Source organism: Leuciscus leuciscus (assembly GCF_965113295.1).
Source record: "Leuciscus leuciscus genome assembly, chromosome: 7".
Taxonomy (NCBI): domain Eukaryota; kingdom Metazoa; phylum Chordata; class Actinopteri; order Cypriniformes; family Leuciscidae; genus Leuciscus; species Leuciscus leuciscus.
This window is the reverse complement of record NC_138731.1, coordinates 44,933,762-44,948,322: the sequence shown is the minus strand read 5'-3', so window position 1 is coordinate 44,948,322 and position 14,561 is coordinate 44,933,762. Positions and strand designations below refer to the sequence as shown.

Below are 14,561 nucleotides of genomic sequence, written 5' to 3'. Positions count from 1 at the left end.
GTTAGTCCTCATCAGAGTCAACAATGTTTTCATCATGGAAAATCTTACATGCAAAACACCGTATATGTTATGAATCTTACACGAAATTCACCTTCATCACAGTGTAACTGATGGTAATGGAAAAACGTGTATCAATGCAACCTGTTTTTAGCTTTGCCTTATCAATATAGCTTGTTACCTATAAATATAGCTCGTTACCGAATCAAACAAAATATATTTTAAACTTTACCAGTATCGATATGCTAGCTTGATAGTGAGTACTAAAAGCCATCTTATTTGTTTATATTTATAGTGATAAAGTTAGGTATTTTATTACATGTGATTCTGACATGATGTCACTGCATGCACTGCGCTCCTTCCTCTCCACACGTCTCAGGTAAATAAATAAGTAAATAAATGTGTCTTCCAGCTGAGCCTGAGCGTTTGGCGTCGCGCGTTCATGTGTTTTGGGGGTGTGGCTTTGGAAGGAGCTCAGAAGGGAGGGGGTGGAGTGAATGGAAATAATGAGCTGTGTTTACAACAGTCGTGAGAGGTCTACAGACACTCAATTTTTATACTCTCTTTTTCAGAGTACTTACATTTGAATTATGTATTGGTATATAAAGACATTTTAAACAAATTTGGAATGTTTTTTTTTTGTTGAAAAATCCTACCTACCCTGCCTTTAAGTTCTTTCTGCACAAACTTCAAAAACGCGAACCAGTGAGGACATTGATGGTGTGCACATGCGTATTACGAGTTCAGTCTATAGGTTTGTGCGCTTGAATATATGTGCGCAGGCGTGTAGTCCTTCCCTACAAATCAACCCTCAACATACTACTTGTCTGGCCTTAAAATTAATAATACAGAATTTGTATCGCTTCCACGTAGCCACGTGAACTGGAATTATCCCGACAACGCTTTATCTATAGATAGGTAAAGGGAGGGGAGGGAGGCCTTCACAGGGAAGAGCCTAGTTGACATTTCAGGACTGCGCTGTTGTCTCGTTCAGGCGCAGGTCCTTCATCAGATCTGGATACGGCCTGGATCCGGCGGACTGCGGTAAACCTCGGGATAAACAGAGAGACTAATATTAACGTAGACGACATTCTTCTTATGATGTAACGAGTACATCAGGATTTATGGGAAGTGTTCCTGCTTCTGGCTGACCTAATCTATGCAGCCAAACATTGAATTATAAAAGTCTATAATGTGTTGTGTATGCTAGGTCAAAGAGATGTGTTTTTAGTCTAGCTTTGAACTGACAGAGTGTGTCTGCTTCCCGGACAATGTTAGGACTGTTCCAAAGTTTTGGTGCTATAGGGGAAAAGGATCTACCGCCAGCAGTCGATTTTGATATTCTATGTATTATCAACAGACCAGAATTTTGAGATCGCAATGGTCTGAGCTAGCTAACCGCATCTGTAGCGAACTGCATAAACTAAAATATATTCCTGTAGATTTAATAGTTTTTCAACCCACAAATTAATGTTTCTCTCCCTCCTCGACTGCCTGCAGGTTCAAACCTACCGAAAAAAAAATCCCTTATTCAGCCTTATCCATCTTAACGCAGAGTCACAGCACACTATTCGATCTGTCCGGGTAATAACAGAACTGACTGACTGTAATGTATGCCAGGACTGATTTTGAAGGCAAAAGTCCTGCTGATCTCATTGAGAGCATGGGTCAGCTGTACACATCGTCATGTTTTGCAGTGACTGTCCCTGTGTCACTGCTTCTGTCGAGCGGACAGTCTCAGCACTAAAGGCCCTGCACAATGAGTCCAAAATTTGCGTAAAAAATAATCAGTAGTTTTGGTGAGTATAATGCTTTTTTGCCCCCTTTTTTCCGTGGTGAATATGATTTTCTTCTTAATTTTTCTTTTAATTTATGAATTTATAATCGAATTTATTTTCAAACATTAATACTATTTTAACCCTTGAAGAACAAGACAAAGGAGGCTCCGCTTCTGAACTTATAATCGGAACGCAAGAACAACTGTACACTAACGCACCTGTCAAACTCACTCGTTTCTCTCTACCCGGCCTTTTCCGACCTCACAGCATTAACCCAATAACTGCCGGTGTAAAATAAAAACAGCAATTTCACAACAATTATAGAGAGTCTGTGCGCTGCTACACTATTAAAAGTTATTAATTCAGGTAGGACACCACTGAAGGCCTAGGTGTGAAATGCACGGCCGTCACTGTGCCGTGTTCATATGTGTAATTCCTCTTCTCTGTTATGCTTCCCTCTTTCTTAATCCTTCAGCTTGTTACACAAGTCATGAGTTTAAATATATCCACAAACCTAAACCGCTGTCTAGTTGTTTCCTTTTGTTATTACAACACTGACTTTGGCCCAAGTGTTGGCGACATTTAGTTTTCAAAAGCATATAAATGTTAAACCGGCAAGGTAAAGCAATGTTAGCTGTGATTATTTATTCCTTCACATGCTTTACCTTAGATCAGTTTTGGTTCCTTCTTCCTCGTCTGCTTGAATATCTTCATTCATCTTCCTTTATCTCTATTCTCTCATGTTTTCCAGCTCGTCTGCCTGTCATCAGTAAAATACAGAAAAGTGTAGAGATTGTGAAGTTGGACAAGAAATTATAGATGATGTAACATTAAAGTGAAAAGAACGTGCGAGTAAATGAGGGATGTCATGATCCTGCCTCTTTCTCTGTCTCCTTCTCTGTCTCCCTCTGCTGGTCACACAGTTCACCACTACGCTCTCTCTCATTACTGACAGCTGTTTTCACTTTCCATCACGCTCATTCCTCTCCACCTGTCCCTCATCTTCTCTCATTATCTCGGCTTCTTCTACTCTCTCTTTCCCTGTCTTGTTGTCAGATTGTTTGTAGTCTCAGATGCACATTGACCTGAGTAATATTGCTATCTTGTCCTGTCGTGTCTTGTCTGTTCTACGGAATAACTGTTTCTGCTGGAAATACTTTGTTCCCGTCATTGTACACCCACAGAGAACTGAAGTCTGTTACCTGCTCGGTGCTCGCCGCCTGAACCCTGTTCTACCTGATTCACGAGGTCTGCTACTTCACCTGCTTCCAGTTCGTCCCTGCCACAGAGGAGGATTGTGTTCTCGTAATTTACCAGTTTATGCTGGCTTCTTCAGTTTGCTGTTTTGAACTTTCTGTTTGGCATTACCTGTGGTCAGAACTACTGCTTCTATTAAAGAACTGTGATTGTCACTTTCGCTTTTGAGTTCTCTCTTGACCCACCACAAGGGAGAAAAGAAAGTTAAAGGAAAGTTGATAGATGGAAGTCGTAAGAAGATTGAAGGTTAAAAGAAGGTTGAAAGATTTAAGTCTTAAGGGAATCCTTTTGAAGGAAAGATCTATAATAATATTCTTTTTTTATTTAATTTTTAATTTTTTATAAGTACTGTATTTTATTTTATTTTTCTAAACTGTTTTAATTATTCTTATTTCTTTTTATTATTTTAATTTCTTCTATGTAAAGCACTTTGAATTGCCATTGTGTATGAAATGTGCTATATAAATAAACTTGCCTTGCCTAAATATATGCATATTGAATAATATTTAGAAAATAGACTAAAGGCAGTTGAACTAGAAGAGCAAATGAGAAAGAAACCACCATATCTTGCACAAACCACTAGAAGGAGCGGCGTGAGTAAACAGCAAAACATGATTTGTGTATTGAGCCAAACATGTGTAGCAGACTTCAAGTGGTAACCTCCGGACACCATGGAAACACGACCACACAATGAATGGGATGATGGACATGAGGAATATATTCACCTTTAACAGAGTAGTGAGTCAAGATTAGTAGGCTATATAGACATCATCAGAAGGCCTCTCATTCCTCTGCTTCCCCGTCCGCATACACCATGAGTCTGAACGCGAACGCTGAAAGGAGAAGTGATATATAGTATTTAATGTGTAAATGTAGGTGTTGATTTACCCCACATAACAGGACAGCACACACAGAAAACACAAATGGAAAATGCATAACATATTTGTAAGTTAACATGCAAATATGCTGTAAACTCACAGATATATAAATGTGCTGTAAACTTTTAAGTGCATAAAAATCTGATTGTTGAACTACTGTGTGTATAATAAAGTTCTTTTTTGCACAAACACAGACTCATTGCATGCAAATATACCCACGAGGGAACTAGTATGAACATAGCCCTAGCATATACTGAGGTACACGACTATCAAATTAAATTCACAAATTACATTTAAAAAAAAAATCGAATTAAGCTCAAATGGCTTAATCAACCGGCTACACATGGAATGATGATTTTGATTGTGACTTGGGAACCAGAAAGTCTCCGTGAGCTTTTATTACGTTTTACACATACACATCGAGATGATTTAAGTATTTTCAGGCTTTTGGAAAACACACGAGTCAGAGTAAACTGGGGGAGGATTCACACATAACCAGATAAATAATCACAGTTCAGTCGCGTTTCAATGTTTTCAGACATTTTAAGGGCTTTTCAGTGAACCGATGAAGAAAATGTTTCTGAAAGTAGTTTTCTTCTGTTTATGTTTCTGGCGTCTGGATGGAGAGTTTTAAATATGTTTTTATGGCTTCAGTTCTGGTTCCATGTAATAATGACTGGTTAAATTAGTCAGAGAAGATTAACATTCACTGTTACAGGACAGTACTAACATTTGGTCCGTGTACTTTTTCGTTCATTCATTATTCTATTTCGGAATGAAAGATGAAATTTAAAAAAGGGTGCAGCTTGGTTTTTTGTTTAAAAGAAAAAAAGCAGAAATGGCTGTATTTTGTTTTCCAAATGTATTGTTGTCATCAAATAATAGTATTAGAAAATTGGACGACATTTCCGATCGTTTTTTAATTTGTAATATTTGTTTGTACGTTTATTGTATGTATTTCATTTGACTGATCCTATCTTTACCCGGAAGTAAATTACACCGTTGTGCGAAGTCATAGATATCTACACTAGATGTTGCCTTGGCTACGGCAGTTCATTGGAACGAATGCGTCAATAGAGCCGCCATCTTGGAACAGGGGAGCCCCTCCTCTTTAATGCATCAGCGTCAATGTAGGCAAAGGTCTAACGGAAATAAAATCAAGCCTTGACTCACAACCAGCCATGTGCTCAAGAACCAGAACATATGAACACATCACACCAGTCCTCAGGTCTTTACACTGGCTCCCAGTTACATTTACGATTGATTTTAAAGTATTATTACTGGTATATAAATCACTCAATGGTTATTTTAGACCTCAATATATTGAATATAAACCCAACAGATCACTCAGATCATTAGGATCACATCAGCTAGAAATACCAAGGGTTCACTCTAAGCATAGTGAGTCTGCTTTTAGCTACTATGCTGGAAACAGCTTCCAGAAGAGATCAGATGTGCTCCTACAGTCGCCACATTCAGATCCAGACTCAAAACACATGTTTAGCTGTGCATTTACTGAATGAGCACTGTGCCACTGTACATCCAACCGATTACACTAGATTTTATTTTGCATCCTCCTTTTGATTCTAAACTGAACTCTAACTTCTGATCGACTCCATTCTTAGACCTTCCGAACAAATCTTTGGGGTTTGGACTGATGGGTTAGTGAACCCGAGGTTACCCCGTGAGTCCTAGAGCTCCTCCTGTACGATTTTAGGGAAAAATTGGGTCTATCGGAGACGTCCAATAGATTTCTTAGGCACGCTGAAAGAACACCACACACACCATGCAAATCTCAGAGTTGTGAAAAATATCATACACCGGTGTTTTGCCAGATGAGAAGTTTATCTATGTATCATCTTTTTACTATTTTAATTCATTTTATAACTGTATCATATATCTCTTTTAATTCCTTTTATAACTGTTTATAACTGTTCATTTTCCTTGCTTTTATCTTGTGATTAATTTAATTCCTTTCTGTGTAAAGCACTTTTAATTGCCATAGTGTATGAAATGTGCTTTAAGAATAAACTTGCCTTGCCTTGATCTAGAGGAAGTTGAGGCGCACTGGAGCTCAAAGTGATAAAGTTCAGAGCGTGAATTATCAGAAATAAAGAGCTAGATGGTCGCATGCATCAACACTTATAGATGTGCAGTTATTTTAGATGTTGGTGGAGTTTCACTTCATTTTCCTACAGAGCAGCTTCACATCAGATCATCTGTCATTTTATTACTGAAGCAGTTTTGAAGAGTTTGTCTTTTCATATTTGTGGGCTGAAAGCGCTGAAGATGTTTCACATCGTTTTCTTCTGTCTGTGTTTCTGGCGTCTGGATGGTGAGTTTTAAATATGACTTTGGTTGTTTCTCTTCTGGTACCATGTAATAAATTACAGGTTACATTAGACAGAGAGGATTTAACATTCACTGTTATTCTCATATAGAAATATTTGAGCTGTGATTTTACTGTGAGATCAAGTTTGAATTCAGGTCTAAACTCAGTTATTAGCGTAGACAGAAATAGCGGGGGTCAGGACCCGATCTCAGGGTTTTACCCCCTAAAAATATCAGTAAAAACCAAGCTGTGTATTGTAAATAATATAATAATACTGTATATATATGTGAAATTATTTGGTTACCAACATTCTTCAAAATATCTTCTTTTTGTATTACACAAAAGAAAGTCATACAGGTTTGGAATGACATGGGGTGTGAATACATGATATACACGAATTTTAATTTTGGGTTAACTAATCCTTTAAGTTTTTTGTGGTGAATTACTCACCTCTGTACCATCTCCAGTGTAGTGGATGCTGACTCCTGATACTCCAGAATGAACGCATAAAAGGAGCCGAAAAAGACAGCGAAAGCACTGGCAAAGTTATGAAGTTGGTTAGCTTCATAGAAGACCTTCCCCTCAATGCTGACCATCCATCTGGCAGGATAAGTACAGGGAGTGAAACGACCCTCTGAAGAAGTTGAGGCCACTTGCCCATTTGCTTCTACAAAGAGTATGAAAGAGTTCCACATGAATTCCACATACACAGATACAATATTCACACATTGATAAATTGCAGCAGGGCTCAACGCTAACACTGCCAGTTCCATCAACTGGACCTAGTGTCTTTCCCACTGGCATCAGGCAGTACTTATTTGATTACTTTATAAAGTACACAATGCTTGTGGTAATCATACCCCTTAAAATGAAGTCAATTCAAATAGGCTTTAATTAAAGGATTAGTTCACCCCAAAATGTAATCTCTATGCAAGGAGTATTGAGTATTGAGAGATTACTGACACTTCAAGTGATGAGATGATGTGGCTGGTTTTCTCTGTTGCAGATGAATGGGGGGATTCCACACTGAATATATGTTGGAGGACTCAAGTAATATTCAGGTAAGTATATAGGGTTTTGTTACCATGAGAGGGAGTTCGACAAAGGAGATCGCAGGAGTTCGGCGATGGAGGTCACAGGAGTTCGACGATGGAGGTCGCAGAAGTTTGGCGATGGAGGACTCAGGAGTTTGGCGATGGAGGTTGCTGGAGTTTGGCGATGGAGGACTCAGGAGTTTGGCGATGGAGGTTGCAGGAGTTTGGCGATGGAGGTAGAAGGAATTCGATGATGGAGGTTGCAGGAGTTCAACAAAGGAGACTGCAGGAGTTCAACTAAGGAGATCAAAGGGATGTTCAACGAAGGAGATCAAAGGGATGTTCAACAAAGGAGATCAAGGGATGTTCAACGAAGGAGATTGCAGGAGTTCAACGAAGGAGATTGCAGGAGTTCAACGAAGGAGGTCGCTGGAATTCAATTAAGGAGATCGCTGGTGTTCAACGAGGTAGCTTATGTATATCCACAACAGTGACTATAGTGGGTAAGTAGTCTGTGTCCAAGTGAGAAGCCAGATGAAGAATTTTCAGGAGACACAGAGGTAAACTTAACAGTTCTTTATTAAAAAGTTGGTGGTGATCTGGAAGATCTTCAGACAGGTGAGTGATAAGCATAAGCAGTTAAAATGACCGTCACACTTAAGCGTCAAGTCTTTCTGTTTGCAGGATTGAAGACAAGCACGATGAAGGTAACTGGTCCAAGGAAACAAGTCTCTGGAAGAGGACGATGATGGGAGGCATAGGAAGTTGAGTTGTCAAGTAAGTTACTCTCATGTAGAGACTGATTAGACCGGACCATGAATGTGTGTGTGAAGTGTGTGATGAAGCTGTTCAGAAAACAAGGGAGTGGGCCGTATTGGTACCAGATGGTGTTTGCCCACTGAAGAGTGCGACCAGACAGGAGAGATATTATGTAGGCTATCTTTTAGGGCTGTGCAATTAATTGAATTTCGATTTCGGCCCCCAACGATCACCAAAATAGTACATTCGAGAAAAAACTATTATTTTGCCATGTTCTGTTTTGAAAGAACGCTCTAATTTTGTCTTGTGTTCTGAATGACACGCACACTTCCGCCCCTCCTGGAGCCATAAACTCTCTCAGATTGAATGTTTAAATTGATAAGACTTAAAAAGAAGTGAAAATGATCAACTTTAGTTACGATGCAATGCTGGCCCGATTGTGCAAGTGACAATTCCGTCATGTCCCGACTCCTAAACGCGAGAGTGTCGACGCTTGCTTTGTCCAACCCATTTAGAGAGACGGAGAGAGAGAAGACGCGGCGCCGCTGAACACTCACGCGGTTTGTGAAATTGCGTCTTGGAGAAAGTTTTAAAATGATTGATTTGATTTTATAATCTGTGTGGATTAATTTAGGCTACTCATACAATCTACATGCTAAAGTGAATCAATGATTGCGGGGGTATTTTCCGCATTATAAGTGGTAGACCTGCGGGAATTATTAAAATACTCATTGAAGTATTATCTGTTATATTATTTATTTTAATAGTTCAAAAAGTACAATAAATGTTCAAATTTAGATTTTTTTAAGAATTGTTGAAAGGTGTCTTTTTAATAAATGCAACATGTTCCCAAAGTCATGTGAAATAATCGTGTTACATAATCGTGATTTCAATACTGACCAAAATAATCGTGATTATGATTTTTTTCCATAATCGAGCAGCCCTACTATCTTTGCTTTATCGGTTAGAAAACAACAAACATTCTAGGAGAAATCTTCTGCAATCCTCTGCCGCTCCAGAAAAGGTCGATGATTGGGCCATGGGACTGAATGCTGGACTACCGCCGAAGGAGTGGAAGGAGGAAGAAGTGAAAGTTGGGGAATTTGGACTGTTTTAGCCAAAGGATCGGGATTTTGTGGGTAAGTAGTCTGTGTCCAAGTGAGAAGCCAGATGAAGAATTTTCATGAGACACAGAGGTAAACGTAACAGTTCTTTATTAAAAGGTTGGTGGTGATCTGGAAGATCTTCAGACAGGTGAGTGATGAACATAAGCAGTTCAAATGAAAGTCACACTTGACTGATGAGTCTTTCTGCTTGAGGACAAGCACAATGAAGATAACTTTTGACAGAGAGCAAGATCGGGAGAGATTTTGAGGCTGGAATGCACGGTGGTCTTCTGCTAGGGGACAGTGGTTACCCCTGCCGACCATGGCTCATGACGCCCTTCATGAATCGCCTTAACGCTGCACAGGCATGTATTTAATAATGTTACAGACAACTTAGATGTACAAATCATAAAAAAACATTAAAAAAAACATATGTTGTCTAACTTATTGATCTTTTTTTGTGTATTAAAATGTATTAAAATGTATTGTGACTTGTTGATAATTATGGTTATTGTTTGATCCTGTAGGAAAGATACAACAATGCGTTGACACACACAAGGTCGATAGTTGAGAGGACGATCGGACAGCTTAAACGGAGATTTCACTGTCCCCACAGCGAACTGCGCGTTGAGCCTCCAAGGGCTTGCAAAATTATTGTCGCCTGCGTTGTTCTTTTTAACATGTCCAAAATGTATTCTGCCTTCGAAGAGGAAGATGATCTCGAAGAAGAGGGTCATGAAGCAGACGAGGCTCATGAAGCAAATCTTCTGCAACAAGATTTCCAACAGGCTGGATTTGTTGTCAGAGATGCCATCGTAAATGCATTCTTTAATTAGTAGGCCTATAGTATGGCCAATAGTTGTAGTAGTAGGCTAATATTAAAAATAAAATTTATTAGCAGCAGTAGTAATATTAATAATAAAATGTATTATTAGCCTATTAGTATTAATATAAATGATAAAATGTATATGCCTAGGCTAGCAGTTGCAATTTAAAGTAATGTAATTCATAGTGCTATTTGCAATCAAGACCTGAAAGCAGATATGAGGGAGAAACACCAGAAACTCCTCATATGTGTCGCTCCCAGTATAAGAGTCTTTCCTTGCCATTAATGCTTGAATAACACACATACGTCTCCTTCCATTAAAAATAATGGCTAGTGCGGCGGCTGGGATATATGTTGAAAAAAATTTACATTTCAGTCGCATAACATCGGTTAATGGAAATGTCGTCATTTCCCAATCGTTTTTTATCGACATTTAGAAAATATCGCAAAAGTTTTGTGCAAATCTGTAATGGAAATGTGGCTAGTGACATGATCCATTACATTAATGTTCTCTATTATGATTGGTTCTTCATGAGTGCAATTCCTCTCCTCTGTTATATTTCCCTCTTTCTTAATCCTTCAGCTTGTTACACAAGTCATGAGTTTAAATATATCCACAAACCTAAACCGCTGTCTAGTTGTTTCCTCTTGTTATTACAACACTAACTTTGGCCCAAGTGTTGGCGATAGTTTTCAAAAGCATATAAATGTTAAACCGGCAAGGTAAAGCAATGTTAGCTGTGATTATTTATTCCTTCACATGCTTTACCTTAGATCAGTTTTGGTTCCTTCTTCCTCGTCCGCTTGAATATCTTCATTCATCTTCATTTATCTCTATTCTCTCATGTTTTCCAGCTCGTCTGCCTGTCATCAGGAAAATACAGAAAAGTGTAGAGATTGTGAAGATGGAAAAGAAATGATAGATGATGTTACATTAAAGATATGCATACTGAATAATATTTAGAAAATAGACTTAAGCCAGTTGAACTTGGTTTGTGAGTTTCAAATGTGTTTTTATGACTTCAGTTGTTTCTGTTCTTGTACCGTTTAATAAATCATTGGTTAAATTACTCAGAGAGGATTAACGTTCACTTATTCTCATACAGAAATAATCAAACTCTGATTTTACTGTGAGATCAAGCTTGAGTTCAGGTGTTGTGCTGAATTCTGTGACTCTAGTTGAACGCTGTATTGCTAATTCTAATCCCAATCCTAACCATAATCCTGCAGGGTTGCATTATGGTTCTGGTCACATAATTCGGCACAACTCTTATTTAAGTAAACCTCTCTCTCTCTTTTTTTATTTAGTTGTTGATCCATATAAAACACTTTTTCTCCTTTTATCCAAGATATTTAGTGTTTGTAGTCAGGGCTTGATTTGAAGTAAAAAAGACAAAAAGCATCTCCTCTATAAACCCAGTTTACAATTTTTGGTTCCATGAATGTTAAGACACACATATCTCACATTCCTGCTGTCCATTTGCCATATATTTGTCTTTATCAATAAAGTTTCAAGAGTCTCTCCATGTTTTATAACATTTATTGTATATTTAGTGTCTATTTGACCAAATTTCAGCAGTGCGCCACATATAAAGCTGGACAAGGACTTTGAAGATTCGGTTTGGTGTCGATCATGCCTAAATGTCCTTCGTGAGTTAAATTTAAAGCTTTAGCACAGAGTGACTGTAGAAACACAATGTGTGTCCCACTCAAGACTGATTGTCCCGTCACAATTAACTCATTGGCAATGTGAGCGTATGATTTACATTCATTAAACAACCAGTCTGTGTCTGACTTCCCTTAATTCACTCTCTGTGCTGATGCTCCCATACAGTAACATTACACATGAGAACAATTCATCCACTCTGTTCTTGAATCAATAACGCTTGCATGTACAATAACTTTGGTTGATGCTTTCTTGTCATGGTAAGCAAACTGTTGCTGTAAGACACTTTTAACACATTTATTTCTGTTAAAAATGACACTTTTACAAGTTGAGGCACACTGGTGGTTCAAAGTGACCAAGTTCAGAGTGTGAATTATCACATGATGGTCGCATGAATCAGCACTTATAGATGTGCAGTTACATGAGATGTTGGTGGAGTTTCACTTCCTTTCACTACAGAGCAGCTTCACATCAGCTCATCTGTCATTTTATTACTGAAGCAGTTTTGAAGAGTTTGTCTTTTCATATTTGTGGACTGAAAGCGCTGAAGATGTTTCGCATCGTTTTCTTCTGTCTGTGTTTCTGGCGTCTGGATGGTGAGTTTTAAATATGACTTTGGTTGTTTCTCTTCTGGTACCATGTAATAAATGACTGGTTAAATTAGACAGAGAGGATTTAACAATAACTGTTATTCTCATATAGAAATAATTGAGCTGTGATTTTACTGAGAGATCAAGTTTGAATTCAGGTCTAAACTCAGTTATTAGTGGAGGCAGAAATAGCGGGGGTCAGGACCCGATCTCAGGGTTTCCCCCATAAACATATCAGTAAAAACAAGCTGTGTATTGGAAATAATATAATAATATACTCAAATAACTGTGTAAGCAGTAAAAACAATGCAAACGCAAATGAGGTAAAACAAAAAGTTCAGAAACATTGAGTCCTCACTCCCTTCCCTCACAGTGCTTTGATCAGCAGACAAACATAATAGCCGCTTTCCGACTGGAGGAACCTTTTCACAGTTCCTAGAACTATTGGCTAAAGTACCCGTATGTTCCTGCGGTGCGAACACGCCGACTAGGAACGACTTTAGTTCTAGGAACTCCATTTGGAGGAACTAATTTAGACTACTTCAGAGTAGGGTATGAACCAGCACTATAGGAACTACCCGTGACGCTGATGACCGAACGCACGCAAAACACCAGCACCTGCCATTTTTAAAACAGCTATATGTAAACACACAGATTATAGCCTATATATTTACTCCAGAAACTAGATACAAACATGGAAAACAGTGATAGATGGGCCTCTAAACCTTTATGCTGAAGAGAAAATCCAACGCAACTTTGAGGGGACCCAAGTCAAACATGATTATGTGTTTCTGCTCAGCTAGCAACACTGGACATCAACCACACGGCATAGGCTAATAACTTTTTTTTTCATATACTGTGTACTTTTTATAACAATTCTATCTAATAACATGTTAAACAGTACTGTTAGACAGATATCTCGCTAACTAATGAACACAGAGAATGCGAGCACTGTTTGCTCTGGCGTTCTCAGCGCCGTCAAAATAAAGGTCCGTCACGCCGTCAAAATAAAAGTCGCCGTGCTTGCGTCACTCCCTTACCCCTCCTACCAGTTCCTACGGCCACTTGGCCAGTGCGAACGCAAACAGCAAAATGCGGCCAGCAGCCATGTCACCCTGTAGCCCAAGACCGGTTGCCCACTGAAGCTAAGCAGGGCTGAGCCTGGTTAGTACCTGGATGGGAGACCTCCTGGGAAAAAACAGGTTGCTGCTGGAAGAGGTGTTAGTGAGGCCAGTAGGGGGTGCTCACCCTGTGGTCTGTGTGGGTCCTAACGCCCCAGTGTAGTGATGGGGACACTATACTGTCAAAGAGCACCGTCCTTCGGATGAGACGTAAAACCGAGGTCCTGACTCTCTGTGGTCATTAAAAATCCCATGGCACTTCTCGTAAAGAGTAGGGGTGTAACCCCGGTGTCCTGGCCACATTCCACCCATTGGCCCTTACCAATCATGGCCTCCTAATAATCCCCTTCCATTGAATTGGCTCCATCACTCTCTCTCCTCTCTCCACCTATAGCTGGTGTGTGGTGAGCGCACTGGCGCCGTTGTACTGTGGCTGCTGTCGCATCATCCAAGTGGATGCTGCACACTGGTGGTGGTTGAGGAGAGATCCCCTGATATGATTGTAAAGCGCTTTGGGTGTGCAGTAGTACATATGAAAGCGCTATATAAATGCCTCATTCATTCATTCATTCAAAACCGAGTTTGGGGGAGAGTAGTTCATATTCTGTTTAGAAGTGGACAGTTCCTATAACTAAGTTCCTGTAACTACTTGGTCGGAAAGCGGCTACTGATTCATGAGTGACGGGTTTTTAGCGCGATAAGAAATCAGATTTTGAACGTGTTTATTGTGCAATTTATACGCGAAAATTAGTTTTTGCATGCATATGATACGTACTTTATTGCATGTAATAGGCTTACACACACACCCAACAACAAGCATTAAGTGTTGTCTATAGCACTACTTGAACAGGATTGGTTTCTCAAATGATAAACCACTAATCCTAACCAAACGTATAATACATGCGTACCCCACACCACTACTAAACCTACCCTAAACCTACCCATGCGTATCATATGCACGTAAAAACTCATTTTCGCGTATAAATTGCACGATAAAGACAATGCGTGCTATATAGAGACGCATTTAGTGTGTGGTTGGTATATTCAAGTGATCACAATGCCTACTACGGCTACTAACCGCTACAGAGACGCGTTTTTTTGACGGCATGCTTATGGGGCGGGTAGCTAGCAGATCGTTAGGAAAGATTAGATGAATGTGACCATTTATGTTTGGGCCTGAAATCGCTGATACAACCTTTAATATGAGGGAAATACAC

The 14,561-nt window shown here is 39.3% G+C and overlaps 1 protein-coding gene and 1 long non-coding RNA gene across 2 annotated transcripts in view; one reads left to right on the top strand and one right to left on the bottom strand.

Moving 5' to 3' along the window:
* LOC309502435 overlaps nucleotides 1-14,561 on the bottom strand; it is a 188,375-nt gene that overhangs the window by 46,915 nt on the left and 126,899 nt on the right. The gene's annotated exons all lie outside the window — the stretch shown is intronic.
* The window catches only part of LOC309502335 (receptor-type tyrosine-protein phosphatase F-like), a 128,715-nt gene continuing 126,247 nt past the window's right edge, over nucleotides 12,094-14,561 (top strand). The window contains exon 1 of the mRNA XM_082174704.1: nucleotides 12,094-12,229. Within this exon, the coding sequence (XP_082030830.1) occupies nucleotides 12,184-12,229 (46 nt within the window). The 5' untranslated portion in view covers nucleotides 12,094-12,183. The remainder of the gene's footprint in view (nucleotides 12,230-14,561) is intronic.